The 16,463-nt window shown below is 39.9% G+C and overlaps 3 protein-coding genes across 3 annotated transcripts in view; 2 read left to right on the top strand and 1 right to left on the bottom strand.

The window, feature by feature from the left end:
- LOC135709530 (eclosion hormone-like) overlaps window positions 1–16,463 on the top strand; it is a 128,672-nt gene that overhangs the window by 23,579 nt on the left and 88,630 nt on the right. The gene's annotated exons all lie outside the window — the stretch shown is intronic.
- On the bottom strand, window positions 2,548–4,490 carry dare (NADPH:adrenodoxin oxidoreductase, mitochondrial). The gene is made up of 5 exons (XM_065231849.1): window positions 4,136–4,490; window positions 3,926–4,082; window positions 3,653–3,868; window positions 3,419–3,590; window positions 2,548–3,348 (listed from the first exon to the last, which is right to left on the bottom strand). The coding sequence occupies exons 1-5, from the start codon at window positions 4,345–4,347 to the stop codon at window positions 2,648–2,650; spliced, it is 1,458 nt and encodes a 485-aa protein (XP_065087921.1). The 5' UTR covers window positions 4,348–4,490; the 3' UTR covers window positions 2,548–2,647.
- Window positions 11,516–14,126, top strand: udt (protein undicht). The gene is made up of 4 exons (XM_065232054.1): window positions 11,516–11,685; window positions 11,888–12,151; window positions 12,230–12,387; window positions 12,456–14,126. Exons 1-4 carry the CDS (start codon window positions 11,640–11,642, stop codon window positions 13,845–13,847), a joined length of 1,860 nt encoding a protein of 619 aa, XP_065088126.1. The 5' UTR covers window positions 11,516–11,639; the 3' UTR covers window positions 13,848–14,126.

Below are 16,463 nucleotides of genomic sequence, written 5' to 3'. Positions count from 1 at the left end.
CGAATACTAAATAAGGGTTAAGTTGATCCTTAACGTAGAAGCGTAGATGCATGCATGGGTGAAGGATAAGAGAAAGGAGAGGCAAAGGTGTTGAAATGCAGAATTAGATGTCGTCGAGATTGAATGCGTATGTTTAAATATCGTTGATCCAGGTACCTATCGTATAAATTTGCATATCATTTAGTTATAATTATTGTCAACAATACTTCCCTGGGCTTTGGCAAAACCTTGAGGTAGTTTAATTAGGCTACCAGGTCCCAGGGCTGATCTGGATCTTTACCACATTGGAAAGATGCACACTAGTGTTGCCAGATCAGTGTTGATGCTTACCAAAAGTGCATTTGAACCCGCTTATAAAGCATATTAACAGATTAATCATCACTGTACATTGTTCATTGCTCTGTACTAATAATAAATGATTAAGCATTTGATATTTTAGTAGGAATGCTGGATTTAGTCACAGTAGAAATCATCTGTGTTAGGACCTTCGAGAAAACTAACAACACGAAGTCTGGAAATGGCAATGTTTCATTCAAAACGTCAAGTATTTCAAGAATATCGGGTGAGACCAATCTAATTGTATTTAATCTTATTTTTGTGTAGTAGGATATTCAATTGAACCGCTCCGGGTTATTATAATGCTGTATGATCTTTTAAGCATTTTTCTTAAATTTTGAGATACAAGGGTTACGTTTACTTTCCAACTTTTACTAATACTACTGTTACTCCGACTATCCCCTACTTGAAACACTATTCCTCCCTATCCGACATCTTAAGCAGGATTCAATTTATCTCAGTGATTATTATGCTGTGGTGCCAAATCTTTACCTCTACTCTTGTGCTGTATGGACAGTGATGTTTTACTGGAGACCTGGCCCTATGACCCCCTTCTGTGCTTGAAAATGAAAATGAAAATGAAAATGAATTATTGTCAACAATACTTACATTTCGATGAATATGGTACCGTAAAACGGGTTATCTTTGATAATGCGGGTACCTTTGATAGTATAATGTAAAGATTAAATTTACTCGCTACGCTTTTTACAAATTAGAAACATTGGTTCCATATTGTAGCTTAAGGTATTTCCGTTGATATCGTATATAGTTTTTATATAGTATGTGTTACATATTTTACAAACATATTAAAAAACAATTTTCATGTTTTTCGCCGACTTTGAAGCATCATTAACAATACACTTGTTCCGAGAAGGGGCTTCTGCATCTTTAGGTTCGCCTACCACCCGGAATGAACGCTCGGTGCATAGCCGGGTAAAGCAGGTGCATAAGAACGCCTATCAATGGTTGTGGGGTTCTGCCCTGACCGGCGATTTGCGACCTCTGTGCACCTGAACTCCGATTCTTACCTCCACGCGCTGCCCGGTGGGGTTGCTGGCGGTGATATTTGCCGTCAGTAATGCGAACAAGAACGGGGGATCATCGTTGTCACTAATGCACTATTGTTTATAAGTCGCTAGTGTCGGTGATGACGATGAAAGAGCAAATAGGTTATAGCCAACTCTAAGTAGCCCGTGATTATCGCTACCTGGGGATGCTAATCAGCTGGGTGCTGGTTGCGACTTGGCCGTCCTGAATGAACTTTTTCCACCTCTTCAAGGTGGTTCGTTTAAAAGGACGTTAATAAATGGAAGCACAGCTCGGTGCATAATAGATTTGATATGATTAGTAATATCAAATAGTGTTACATGCAAACGAAAAAGATATACAACCAGGATTAGTTCTCCAAAGTAATAGTTGCATCTGAATACCCAACTAACCATATCTCAGTTACATTGTCTCACTCTGAATCCACATTCAAAGCTACTTTGTGATTATATGGTTACTTTGGTACTCACATGAAATGTTGTGCAAGTACCACAAGTTCAACAACGTCCAACTATGGACAACTCAATGTTAATACCATTTACTCTTTGAATCAGCGTACACCAACATGATAATCTTCTAAGAAACACCTAAGAATGTATAGAGATAAAGCTTAAAATACAGTTTTAACTGATGGTACTTTATAAACATCAAACTGTCCGTGTGCCAACACACGGCATCTGCACGGTAATGTGGGCCGTCAGAATGGTTCATCGGCTGCGAAGTGAAGTGCTTCTCAAACTGAAGCGATACATTTCTCAATTTTTCAACGTTATCCTAACGTTAACCTAATATTATCACCCATATGCCCGTCCACGCCCGAAACCCATCCACCACACAACATCAAATAAAAATGTTTCTGTATGGCAAACACGCTCAGACAGAAACGAGAATATGGGTGTATATCTTCACTATAACAACTACGGGTAATCAAAAGGACTTACATTTTACTCAGGCACTTTTGAGCAAACTGCAATCACTTTCTCATACTCGAAATGTGCCATGACCAAATTGGCACAACGACGCCCTATACGCCATCTGACCAAAGCGCAGAGGGATTTTCGGATGAAGGAAGTTGTATCTTAATTTATCATCACGAAAAATGATATGAATTTAATTCAAAATTTCTAGACAAATAACGTAATGTAAAAAAACACGAACCCCATACGCCAGCGTGTTGAAATTTGAGCCATAGCCAATAACCAATAATAAACTATACATTTGATTACTTACCAAATACGACGCCATACGCAACCAATTACATGCCTCACTTCCCGTCGGCTATTCTCAACATCTCGTCCACGTGGACAATCTTTTCCCGTGGCTTGCCCTTCGCTTGCCCCCTACGGCATTCCTCGGCATCGATCGCATTCCAACCGTCCCAGGTGACCACTCGTTTTCCGCTCAAATCCAACCCCGGCTTGGCTTCCTTGACTCGAATGACATCGTTTTTGAAATCCCTACAGATCAAATCCGCCACTCCGAACGAATTGTTCATCGTCGTCAATATAACTCCCGTTGGACCCGTTGCCAACCAACCCGAGGCGTACAGTCCGTTCTCGTACTTGTCCTCGATATCGTCGATCGTTTGATCACTTCCGGTGAGATTTTTCTTCAGAACACGACCCGCCGCATTCCAGACGCATCCTTTGCGTTCGTCAAAGTTTAAGGTACCGTCCATGTTGACCGATTTGTAGCCAATACTGCGACATACTAGATCCGTAGGGATAACTTCCTTTTCGTCGGTTGGGACGGCTCTATTGTCGACTAATTGGTTGACGACGTATTCAATCGCTTCGACGCGGTTCGTTCCAATGAAATTCACTGGGGAACGGAAAAATATCGGTTGAAATTTGTTGCTGCAGGTCGAATCCTGCTCCTGGTTGGTTTGTTCCGAAAGGCTTTTTAGCATCAGTTCTGTGATTCGCTTACGAGGTCGCGGTAAGCTTGGCAGAACTTCTTCTACATCTGCAACATAAAAAATCAGACATTTCAGTCAGCAAAGCGTGCTATCGAATTAGGTAGACCGAGAACGAACCTTGAAGGTCTTTTGACCGCCATGTCGTCGCACTGTTAGACAGTTTGAGCATTTCTCGCAGCTCTTTAATGGTGAAAGCAGCCTGTAGGGGACCACGTCGGCCCACAAGCAGAACCTTCTTGATATTGCTTCGCGAGAGGGCCTCCAGAGCGTATTCGGTAATATCGGTTTTCTGCGACAAGTTATCAAATAATTGAACTTGATGATTTGATAAACTTACAAGTTCAAACAAACCTTCAGCAGATCTGCACCGGAAAGTACTATTCGAGCTACATCAATTGCCACGTTGCCCTGACCTAGCAGAGTTAACGTGCTGCCGCTGAGATCCGGATTCAAACGTTCAAACCCAGGAAGACCATTGTACCAGGCAACGAATTCACGAGCCGACAGGACATTCGTCAGTGTTTCGTTTGGAATGTTTAGTTTCCTATCTTTATCCGCCCCGTATGTCTGTGACGAGTAGATTTTAAGATAAAAGTGATCACCATTTGCCTAATAGAGCCTTACCAACAGAACAGCATGATACCTTTCCCTGAGTTCATCCAGCGTAAAATCACTTCCCAAACTCAGATTACCCAGGAAACGAACCCTAGGATTTTGCGCTGTTTTTGTAAAAGTATTGATTACATTCTTCACCTCCGGATGATCAGGTGCTACGCCGAATCTACGGTATGAATCATTATCATTTCTATTAATAACGATAGCAAAAATACATACCTCACTAGCCCGAACGGAACCGGCAGCTTTTCGATGATATCAACTTGGGAGTTTTCCAAGTGTTTTAAAATATACTGGGCCGCATAGAATCCGGCCGGTCCTGCACCCACAATGCATATCCGTTTCGGAGTGGCACCTGGTGAGCTGGCAAACCTGCGTACTCCTTCGCGCCCTCTTTGTAAAAGTCTTAATAATCCAGCATTGCACAACATCCTAGCACTGGGTATCCTACTTATTGTCCTATCAATCACTTTTGAGGTAGATCTTTTTTGGAATACGCCTTATGGTTGGAAATATCCTGCTTTTGAATTACAAAAACAGATTTTTCTCAGCCAAGAATCGTTATCAGCTTTTCGCAATGATTTTATTTACATTGTGTACTCGCGGAATGCACTTTCTCTTGATCTGTCATGCGGGTAGGCAAGCGTCAATGAGGTACAGAGAGAGGTGGCGCAGATCGTGAAATAGGGTTGTATTAGTAAACCAAAAAATCAACGTAAACGCAAGTAGTGACGTCACTACTTGCGTGTACTTGCGTGTATCGTACAGTGGTTGTGTGAGTGATTGCTTCACCTCGGTAATCCAGCTCATTGGGCAAGCGTAACGTCATCAAGCGTTACTTTGATGTTCTAACAAATTTTAGGGTATTGGGCTGTATGGTCGAAAAAGATTGCAACATCCCCGAGAAAAATAAAAATGGAAAAAACATCGAAATTACAATGAAGTTCACTGTAGATTCCACGGGGGCAACAATCGAGCATTTCGTCGTTGCTTACATCAATGTGATGAATATAGGGGTTAGGATGAATGCAACCGACTCTCGAACAGACTACTCTTTCTAGCATTCAGCGCTGTGATGCAAGTGTGAAAGAGTAAGCTGTTTTGTTCTGTCGTACCTCCTTCAGATTTATCACTGTCAGTATGCTCAAAAGTGTCCAATTGTCTAAAAATGTGAAAATCATGTGAGCTACAGTGTATCTATAAATGGTTGACAGGGATTGAGTGCAAGATTCTCCATAGCATAAAAATGTATTAAGAAATTAACAAAAACATTTCTAGATCAACATTTGTAATAGGCGGAACAACCAATCTTATACAATGGCTTTAAACGCAATTTTCTTGAAAATCAAAACACACCCAAGCAATCTAACTCTAGCATCTGATATAGCAAACTCCAAATATGTGCTAGTTTGAGTGGGCATCCGGTGTATTTTTTAGTTACTGTGGCGCCATCATTTGTGATTAGCCCTGGTCCCATTTAAATTGCTCATTATTTATGAACGGCTCTTATTGACAGTGGATGCCAAATGACGCTTCAGATTCATCTAGTGGTGACCGATTTTTATTCGAATAATCAATTAATCGAATAACTTATCGACCTAGAACTTCTCCGGACTAGAAGAGACACAAGCAGAGTCCTAACCGTGGCCAATATCCTGCAAGGAAGAACAGATTGCGAGGCTATCCTGAAGCAAATTGACCTGAATGTTCAACCCCGACCGCTTCGTAACTACCTTATGCTAAGCCTGCCTCTACAGCATACGCTGTGATTTGCGGACTACAGAGAGTATTCAACAGAGTTGCTTCTGTCTTCGACTTTCATCTCTCCCGTGATGCGCTTCGTCCAAAGTTTTCTTTTGTTTTTCGCCGGCAGAAGTATCTGACTATAAGATGTTTTTTTATGGTATGACCACACACTTAGAATCACCGACTTCGGTAATTCATTTACCGAATTCTCAACAGAACACTACCGAAAAATCTGTAAACTGGATCAGCAAAATTAGCTGTCAAATTTACCGAACGATCGGTAACGTTTACCGATGTGCATTGCTTGATTTGTAGTCGAATTTACCGGAGAACTGTAATTTTGAGGACGATTTGTAAATCGAAAATTACCGAGAGATCTGTAATTTTTTTAAGAAGGTAACCGACTCAACTATAATTTTCTTTAATATTGTTTCAAGGTGGTGGTCAATGCAATGCATGTAAAAATTTGGCTGCAGTCGTGATCAATTTGTTAGTGTTGCAAATTGCTCCACCAATGAACAAAAACAATTTTTGTCAGAAGGATTCGGCGCTACACTGAAAACAGGGAAGCATTGGATGAAGATTCCAAATGCTGTTTTCAGATCGTCGCCAACGGGAATGGAACTTGAACCGACAGAAAAAAACAAGCAACAACATCGGCTATCTGTAATCGGTATTTATTTAGATAACGAAAATTAATTACTTACGGAAAATATCTACGATTCGCTCATCTTGGTGTTGCATAACAGCCTCCATAATTTCACCATTTTATTTTTCACAAACACGAACGTTTTCAAAGTCGATCGAAAATCACAATATGGTGGATTTGACGTTTACCGAGACCGTTACCGAACTCAGTTATGGGACGCTTTGTTTACCGAAAACAATGTATGTATGTAAAACAACAATAAACAATAAACCGCAATAAACAATAACGAACCCTGATGAATGTGGGCGTCTTAGTGGAATACCTGTATAATGAGAGAGAGAAGGATTAGTATTTTCCATTTAATTCCACTACTTTATTTGCTTCTGTAGACGAAATACGCGTATCTGTCAAGGATAAGCAAATAAAGTAGTGGAATTAAATGGAAAATACTAATCCTTCTCTCTCTCTCATTATAATAACGAACCGAAAAATCAATTATGTCAAGTTAGCATTAACTTCTTCAGATGATTATCATCCATCGATTCAAACATGTTCTTCACTCTCATTTTTGGAAAAAATACAGCACAGTGAACAAAAACAATTGGACATCTCTATTTTCTGGTGTGATTGTTTAAAATGCTTTCAATTACGTCTATTTCGGAAGAGGAGATTTCAGACAATTTTGACGAAAGAGATTCCAGGCAATAGTTTACATAAAATTTCAACGGAGTTTGCTGACGTTCCCAACGGATGATGTTCCAGACGATTTCGGTGGAGATTTCAGATGCTGCAAACGAAATTGTCAATTTAGAAAATCCACCAAATAGAACACAGCCTTAATATATTTACATAATGTATAGTATTATTCATTTTTATGTAGACTCATCAAACGTGCGAAATCGCCAATAAAAGTGTGCTTTTACGTTGTATCGTCTTGGCGAACCAAGAAAAAAGTGCTCCCAAACCAAATCAATTTAACGTAAAACCGTAAAACTGCACTATATCAAGCATAACTTTTCAAAAGGACGTAAGTCACAAAAATAAACAAATCTATATTTTGCATCTAACCGAATATAAAATACATGCTTTTCCTACGAGTTAATGAAAAACAAGGTTTGAAATTGTAATACATTATGGAAAATATATATAATAAACGCCCTATGTAACGTTCTTTCATTGTTTTTAAAATGGTGTTGATACACCCTTTTATTGTAAACATGACTTAACTGTTAAAATTTGATGATAACACAAAAACTGCAGATACGCTCACAGTGAAGCGTCGTATGTGAAAAAACAAAGCAACCACTATCAATCTGCAAATGCGTCAAGTTTGTATGTTTGTTTTTGTATTTCCGAGAGCAAGATGTGTATTATTTCAAAAGTATTCTAATGAAATTGCACTTTAATCTTGACTTTAATATTGAACTTCACATACCAATCTGACCAGCGCTTTCTGAATACGAAAAACACAAAACGTTTAACATCTGACAGCAGATAATGCAGTGACCCTCTCATCTCCGCTTTTAACATCGATTATTTCGCAACTCTGGGTAGTTATGTAAATTAATCAACCAACCGACAATTCCTCAATGCTTTTCGAGCTGCCGACGTATCTTCACTGCAAAACAAAAACCGGTGTATCTGATTTGACGTATGTGAAAACTCTTCTGTCAAATAGACGAATCATGCAGGGTGTATGTAACAATCAAGGTGTGATACCGACGAATCAATCAGGGTGTATGTGAGTAGTATAAAAGTAAAAGGTGTATGATTTTGTTTTATCAGAAGTCTTGTCCGTGTTTGCAAAACTCGATATTTTTCTCAATTCTCTTAAACACAATCCCTTTATCCAACTAATAGCACAAACAGATTTAAAAAAATAGCATTAACTTTTGATTAGCATTTAATAATCTCATATAGACATTGCTACACACAAAAAACAAAAATTGTTTCTTTAAAAATTTTAACATTTCAAATTAAAAGTTTCTCGAATTTGGTAGTTTTAACTATGAATATTTTCAAAATGAATTGTTTTTCTTTGGTTTGAAAGTTTTTCTTTCATTATCGACATGTAATTTTAAAAGTTCATACTTTTAAAATAAAAATTGTACAACTGTCAAAATCACCTCTTGAAAAGCTCATTGTCATGGTCCAAAAATCCAATAGGGCATATAGTATGAGACACAAGAATCCAACCGCAGAAAATCAATCGTGCATCGTGCAGTTCCGGGAACCGATTCCGGTAATGGAGGCAATGAGAAAGAGTAAAGTTTTCGCAGAAGGTAAGATTGCAACTACTGTCTAGATAATCTGAGGGTGGTTTTGAAAAACAAGATGATTATTTTCCAGATCGCCAGCATATTGGGACGTTAGAGCACACTACAGAGATGCTTTCGGTGGCTATCAATAGCGTTTGCAATATATCGCTGGAGGGATTACAGATTCCGTTCTTTTCTATAGGACACTGGTTAGATTTAGTCGCACCAGGTTTTGCTGCTTATCGCCGGCCAGCTGTGAAAACAATATGCACTTTCGTTCGACCAACTCCACTGCATGTTGGAGCCCCGCGTCTGGGAGAAAACCTTCACTAAAGCCATCCGCCAAAGACAACATCCCTGATATCAACATCCTGATGTGAATGAAAAATAGACATATGAATATTTACAAAATACTAAATAAATAAATATAAATATTGGTTATTTCCCTTTTACATAAAAGCAATTAAATTAAAAATAATTCGTATTTGAGGTGAAAACTTATACTAATGCGGTGAAATAGCCTTCTTTTGAAGCAACACTTTTCCAACATCAATCTAAAAGTATTTGGTTTTTAGTTTGACAGTTCTACAATATGATTTGAAAGTTAAAACTTTTAAAATTAATAATATGCTAAACTTTTGTTTTGACAGTTGGTTGACTTTCATTTTGAAAGTTAGCTACTTTCTACCAAAAAGAACCAATGCAAACTTTTAATTCTATCAACGGTTCTTTTAATTTTATCAATGATTATTTTTTGTGTGTATCCAATGTTTCTAATTTCCTATCCAATGTGACATACGTCCTTTTGAAAAGTTATGCTTGAATATATTTAAATTGCAAAATCAACAACTTTTAAAATACCTTATTACGTCGGGTTTCTTTTTAAATAAAAGCAAAAATAACGTAATAAGGTATACAATTATTGTACTAAAACGCTCATCAATCAATTTATATTTTTTTATAAATGCATTCGTTCGTTCGGTTATATATTCTGGGTAATATAGTGTCGGTAAAACCTAAAGCCTTGCAGTAAAAGTTTGGGTGTGTGCCAAAAGCTGTTCCAATCGAACTGTCAAAATGCACTGCTTTATTGGATTGGAACAGCTTTTTCCAGTTTACTGGTGACAGTCGTTCATACCTGAAACACATACAACACGGAACCGAATTTTTTTCATTTAAATCAAAAATATAAATGTTTATTCTATAAACATATGAATAATTCAAAATAAATTAAAACCATGTTTGCAACAAAAATATATATGTTTGAATTAAAGTCATAAGCATGTTTATTTCAACAATATAGAATTTGGGTAAACGATTTTTAGCGTGCCCTGCATTTTTTTTTTCCTTCTTGTTTATATTCGGATAAAAAATTGCCCCAGCTTTGCCGATCAACTGAAAACGGCCCGCAACAAAACCGAAGTCATGGATCCGGAAACCCACCTAGGTAAGTGTCTTAACAAAGTTCCAGCTCGATAAAACTGGAGGAACCTCACAGTATCGACGTCACTCTGTCGTTTCTGATGCCGATCCCTGTATCATCCTCCTCCACAACTGACGTCGGAAGAAAAACGAAAATCCTAAATTGATTTTGAATCTATCCCGGATCCTCCAACATCGAACGTAGAAATAGGCCGGTATGTGGACCAGCGTTAGAAACGACAAAACGACGCTAATATCACAAAGTTTCACTGGTTTTACTGAACTGGAACTTCCGGACACTCACCCCGACGGGTCCCCGTATCCCGGACCAGGGCCCCAAAAGCTACAGCCCACCCTTAATCGCACCCGAAAAAGAGCAAGAGTTTAGATGCCTTGTCTGCAGATCGTTTTTTTTTTCACCTCTTTGCAATCCATTTTTTGCTTTATCCTACATTCAAATGCTAATATAATTTAAAATTAAGTATGTTTCTTTCAAACATAAGAAGCATGTTTAAAATAAACATATTTATTTTTGTTTGCATAGTTGTCAAACCAAACAAAAATATTCACGTTTATTTTGAACACGAATATTTTTAAAATAAACGAAACATTATTTTTATTTTAAACATTAATATCACATGACTTCAAACATGGAATACGTTTTAAATAAACCTTGTTTATTTTTGTGGCCAGAACAAACTGAGTTTACGTTAAAATTTACCTCAAATATTTTTGTTTCAACGATAAATTTTTCTGCGTGAAACAGACATAAAACAATTAATATTTCTCACTCTAAAACATCGTAGCAAAAGCACTACCACCATCTGTTGAGCACACTGTGATGGGCAGTATGCTGAAGAGATGGCGGTAGTGTGTAAACGTCAAATGCAAGAGAATTGACTATGAGCGCCACAGGTGGTGGTCCTATCAACTAAAATCATTTCAATTGATCGTTAAATGCGTATTCGACGAAAAACTTGCGATTTTTATGTCTGTTTAGCTGTGCCTTATACCCCGGACAGACTATGGCTTATATCATGTAATATAGGCTGGCTTGCAATTAGCACTCATATATAGGATTTCCAGTGAAAACTAGATGTATGAGTGCTCATTGCAAGCCAGCCTATATTACATGATATAAGCCATAGTCTGTCCGGGGTATTAAGTGCAGATTAGGAGCCCTGAGTGACACAAACCACGTAAAAAAACGTGTAAACGTGTATTGCAGAGTGATTAAGTGATCTTAACCTTTAGCGTATGGAAGTTTTCAGTTGAATCGGATTACTCATAAAAAATAGTGTTTTTTATGCAAAATCCGTTTCGGAAACGGGAATACCGATAGGGCGAACGGGACCCATTTATTGTACCGACAGAAAGTCTAGCGGCACATCTTCACCTTTGTAACGCCTGTTATCTGTGTTTTCATTCATGCATTTTTCGTTTCCAATTGGACGTTAACGGACGAAGCTTGACATTCGACTCGACGAGGTGTCATTAATGAATGAATGATTCACAGCCACTGCTGAGTTTGATTTGAAGTTCAGGTGCATCGTACAAATGCTAAAATTTACCTCCTTAGTTTTTTAGTCTTTTGTCGCACGATTATTCGTACAAAAATAGTTAAATTTATGTGTAAGTTATAACTGCCATGAACTTCAATCTAGTAGTGATATTGTTAGCGGCATTCGGCTGTGGTAAGTAGTGAAAATTCCTCGCTTGAAATTTACTTTTCTTGAGACACGCCCTCCATCGTCCCTCGTCATCTTTGTGGTGCTTGCCTCTGTAGGAAACGAAGTAAGGGAAGCATAAACAACTTACTGCTTCTTGTTTGTCGTGGACTGGCTGCAATATTCTGATTTAGTGATATGCAAATCCGTAATTACCTTTTAATTGCAGCCGCAGTCGGTGCCCAAAACCGATGTGAAATTCCCAAGGTCCTGCAGGGAACCTGGTTCAGTTGGGAGGTAGGCGAACCGACGTCGACGGCCATCGACGAGTGGAGCTACGAACGGCAGGGTCCCAAACAGGGCCGCCACAAGATTGAGTGCATTGAAAGTGCCCGCAACGGGTCCGATCACACCTTTATCTTCAAGGGTAGCGAGTGTTACGTTTGTGTAAAGGCGTTTCCGCGTACTTTAAACGTGTTCGAGAAGTTCGAGAGTAAGTCGAATTGAGTGCAAGTGCGATGGGAGTAAGTAGCTAATTGATTTGCATTTGTTATTTTTTTTAATCTGCCAGCACCATGCGTAACGTTGGACCGCAACGAGAAGCCTTCGATGGATCGGATCTGCCGGGGGTTAAGGCAAGATCAGCAGCGTATCACGTTGTTTAACAAGAATTTCATCCCGATCAGCTGTCGATCATCGCTGGAAGGCGTTTGGCACTTTGCTTATCAGGTGAGGAGATGGTGTAACAGATAATAAATTTCTTAGAAATGTTTATATTGTTCAATTGATTTTCGTAGAACCGGTTCCGCTTTACTGGTGAATGTGACAGTCCAGATGCCAAGATACAGTCTTGTCAAACACCCGGTACACAGTTTTTGATTCAGAATCAGAAGTTCAACATCACTTATCGCCAGTGTCAGGGAATGGATGGCACTTTCAACGGTGTGGTCGAGTTCAGCTGCCTGGGAGATTGGTTCATAGGAAAGAATCACTACTTTGCCGTAGTCAACACTAAAGAATCTCGTGAAGATGAAAAATACCGTTGCTTCCTGAAGAACAGAGATGATGATTTGTACATTGGTGCATCGATTACGGCAGAATGTAATACTCTGAACACCGTTGAAAAATCACCGGAACGTTATCGAGTTACTCCAGTCAAATCTGACGTTGTAGAACCAGGCTGTAGGTTTCCTCAGAACTTCACCGGCGAATGGATCAATACGGCTAACATCGACGCTGAAGTGACCATCAACGAGACGCATATAATCGAGACGTACTACCCGGATCGTGCCCGTTACAGGAGGACCATCTACATTTGCCGTGAGCAGCGTGACACCAGGATTATGATGGCTCGCCTCACCGTTGATGGTTGTCAAACGGATTACATTTGCTTCGATTTCGTTCCGCGGCATCACAACGTGATTCGCTACCGTAAAGGAACCGCCGTCATCAAGAACGATTTCAGCACCGTATGCTCGTGGGTACAGTTTCCGAACAAAGAAGAATGGCGCTACGATCTGTATCTTGCGGCAAAACCGGTTCCAGTTCGTTGCCCAGTCGCCGGAAAGTTCAATTTTACCCAGCAAGGAGAATCCCCCTTCAAAACCCGAATTCTCGGCGGTGTCACGCTTAGCCCTCGTCCGGATATTCGCTGCAAGCAGAACATTTCCGATTTCTCAGTCTGTGACACCGACCAGAAGGAAATGGCCATTGATGCCAATTACTGCCTATCCGTTGATTATCTGGGACGCCCGGTGGACATCTACAGTGACCCGGATTACCGCATGAAATGCATCGGCTACTGGCAGGAGAATCTCAAATCCTACCTTATCACCTTCGACGATCTGGATCCACTTTCGAAGTATCGCTGCTGGGTTTATCAGAGAGCAGAATTGAATCGAATCCAGATGTCGCAAGCCGTAGGGGCTTTCTGTGACCTTAAACAGAGCGTCACTTCGTGGAACTACACCGAGGGAGCGGTTGTTGCCCTCGATATGACGGAATACGAACGAGAACGAGATCAATGTCCGATGCACTTCGACGATGGGGAGAACCCATGGCAGGAGACGGAAAATTACATCAAGGTGTTTCCTTGGTTGATTTATCGAAGCGCCACTAGCACGATCGATGGGACGGTGAATGCGTTTCTAGTGTCTTTGGCGGCACTGTTACTGAAGTTGCTGTTCTAGGGTTGACAATTCTTTCTCTTTTTTTAGTAAGATTGTTCCGTAAGGAGGTAAACCACAGAAATCTCGTGTATTTTTTAGAAATAGAGTTACGTGTCCGTCCAGATAGGTCATATAAGTGAATATGATCGACCATTCCGTGCCTTTTTTGTAAGAATTAAATCAAAAGACAAATTTTTAGTTGTAGGTAACATCATCGTGCAGCATATTATTCTGTTGTAAAATAACTCCAATAGAGGATAATACAAATGATGAATAAATTTAATTACGTATACAAAAGAATACTACGTGTTTTGGTTCACTTTATGTGATTTGCCTTTTGCAAACCGGTTTAACCGGTTCCTCATGCAACGCTCATCTAATCGTCCACTGAAAATAAATCAGAGAGAGAGAGAGAGAGAGAGAGAGAGAGAGAATTATTTCTACTCAAAAGTATGGAGAATTACTAAAAACTGCACACGATAACTTGGAAGTACCAACAATCAATACGAAACTAACGATTTTAAATTGGCTCACTATTTGACTAGCCTATTAATCCCAAGCAAATCGATTAACGTATCCCATTCTAGTATAAATTCCAGTACTACACTATGTTTGTTTTGATTCGCTATGAAAGTTTGGCAGATAATATGAGGGGTTAATGGATTTTCCTATGTTTCAAGGGGTGAATCGATTAGCTTGGGACCGAAGATAGTACCAGAGCTGAGCCAAAAAGTTGAGCTCGTTTCTTCGGGACCTTCTGGTCTTAGAGTTACCTCTATGGAAGTACCCACGATGTTTCGATTTGAATGGTCTGAGGTTTCATTCGAACAGAAGATGATGTTTTGGTACAGTGTACTCAAGGCTGAGTACCTGCACGATAACTTGAAAGACCCATAAATGAGTAAAACAATACTTATTTTGAAGAAAAGTTGCTTAACTCATTAAAGAGTAATTTTTTTACATAATAATGAGTTTCTGTTACCCATTAATGAGTAACTGTTACTCATTAATGGGTACCAGATACTCATCAATGGGTAAAACATTGACTCATTAAAGAGTTAAGCCAACAATCAATACGAAACTAACGATTTTAAATTGGCTCACTAGCCTATTGATCCCAAGCAAATCGATTAACGCACCCCATTCTAGTCGAAATTCTAGTACTACACTATGTTTGTTTTGATTCGCTATGAAAATTTGACAGATAAAATGAGGGGTTCGTGGATTTTTTGTTAATATTTCGAGGGGCGCATCGATTAGCTTGGGACTGAAGAGAGTACCAGAGCTGAGCCAAAAAGTTGAGCACGTTTCTTCGGGACCTTCTAGTCTGAGAGTTACCTCTATGGTTAAGCTACCTCAGACCATTCAAATCGAAACATCGAAATCGCTTTATCGAATGATAACTGCAACCGGATAACACTTGTTTTGTAATCAGATGTGTTCCTCTCGAATGCAGGATGAACATTGATACGAGAAGCAAACGGACCTTAGTTGAAATATGTAATGCTCTCTATACATAAAGACTCTGCTGTAATGTTCTCTTCACAAAAAAAAACAAAGTTGCAAATACTGAAAAAAAATACGGATTGGAACAATCGGTACAGACCTACGCGACGAAATAAGGACTACGATTGGAAACTCGGAACATGGAACTGCATATCGCTCGGCTTCCCGGGTTGCGATAAGTTAATCTATGACGAACTTCAACCACGCAACTTCGAAGTCGTAGCACCGACAAACCGACATGACACTTAATTCTGACTTATGTCCGAAAATCGTAAAAGGCCGATTTAAATGTGCAGTGATCCGAACTGTCAAAACCATAGGATTTTTTGATCTAGATAAATATATTTTTTCCAGAATAGATCAGATGCGAACCAATGTATAACTTTTGCATGCGGGTTGATGGCTTAGCTAAATATTTCCTGCGAACACGGAGCCAGATGTCAGTAGTGTCCTCTGGTCAGACATTTTATTGTTTTGCTATGGTCATTCATGTCGGTTTGTCGGTGGTCGTAGCACTGCAGGAACTTTGCTGAACGGGACAAAAGATATGGAAAAGCGGGCATCGAGCGGCTACTTTCTACCAGAGCTGTGGCACCACCAACGAGCTGGGAACCGGCTTTGTAGTGCTGGGTAAGATGCGCCAACGCGTGATTGGTTGGCAGCCGATCAACGCGACGATGTGCAAGTTGAGGATTAAGGGCCGTTTCTTCAACTACAGTATCATCAACGTGCACTGCCCACACGAAGGGAGACCCGACGACGAGAAAGAAGCGTTCTATGTGCAGCTGGAGCAGGTGTACGACGGCTGTTCGCAACGGGACGTCAAATTCGATATCGGCGACAGGAACGCTCAGGTAGGACGGGAGGCAATGTGTAGACCGGCAATCGGGCCAAACAGCCTGCATGCCGTATCGAACGACAACGGCCAACGATGCGTGAACTTTGCAGCCTCTCGGGGTATGGTAGTTCGAAGTACCTTTTGACGGCGAATGCAAACTGTTAGTAGAGGAGAAGAATTCTGCAACACCGCACGAGATTGAATGTGGAGCAAAGCTCGGTGCAAAGGCTACGTGCCGCAAGCCGATATGTGCAAGGAATTGTACGGTAACCTTCTCACGAACGAGTGTGAGG

The sequence above is a fragment of the Ochlerotatus camptorhynchus genome, unplaced genomic scaffold (genome assembly GCF_037179485.1).
Source record: "Ochlerotatus camptorhynchus isolate MF236.1 unplaced genomic scaffold, CSIRO-AGI_Acam_v1.1 ptg000361l, whole genome shotgun sequence".
Lineage (NCBI taxonomy): Eukaryota > Metazoa > Arthropoda > Insecta > Diptera > Culicidae > Ochlerotatus > Ochlerotatus camptorhynchus.
Note: the sequence above shows the minus strand (reverse complement) of the source record. Positions and strands in the feature narration are given on the sequence as shown.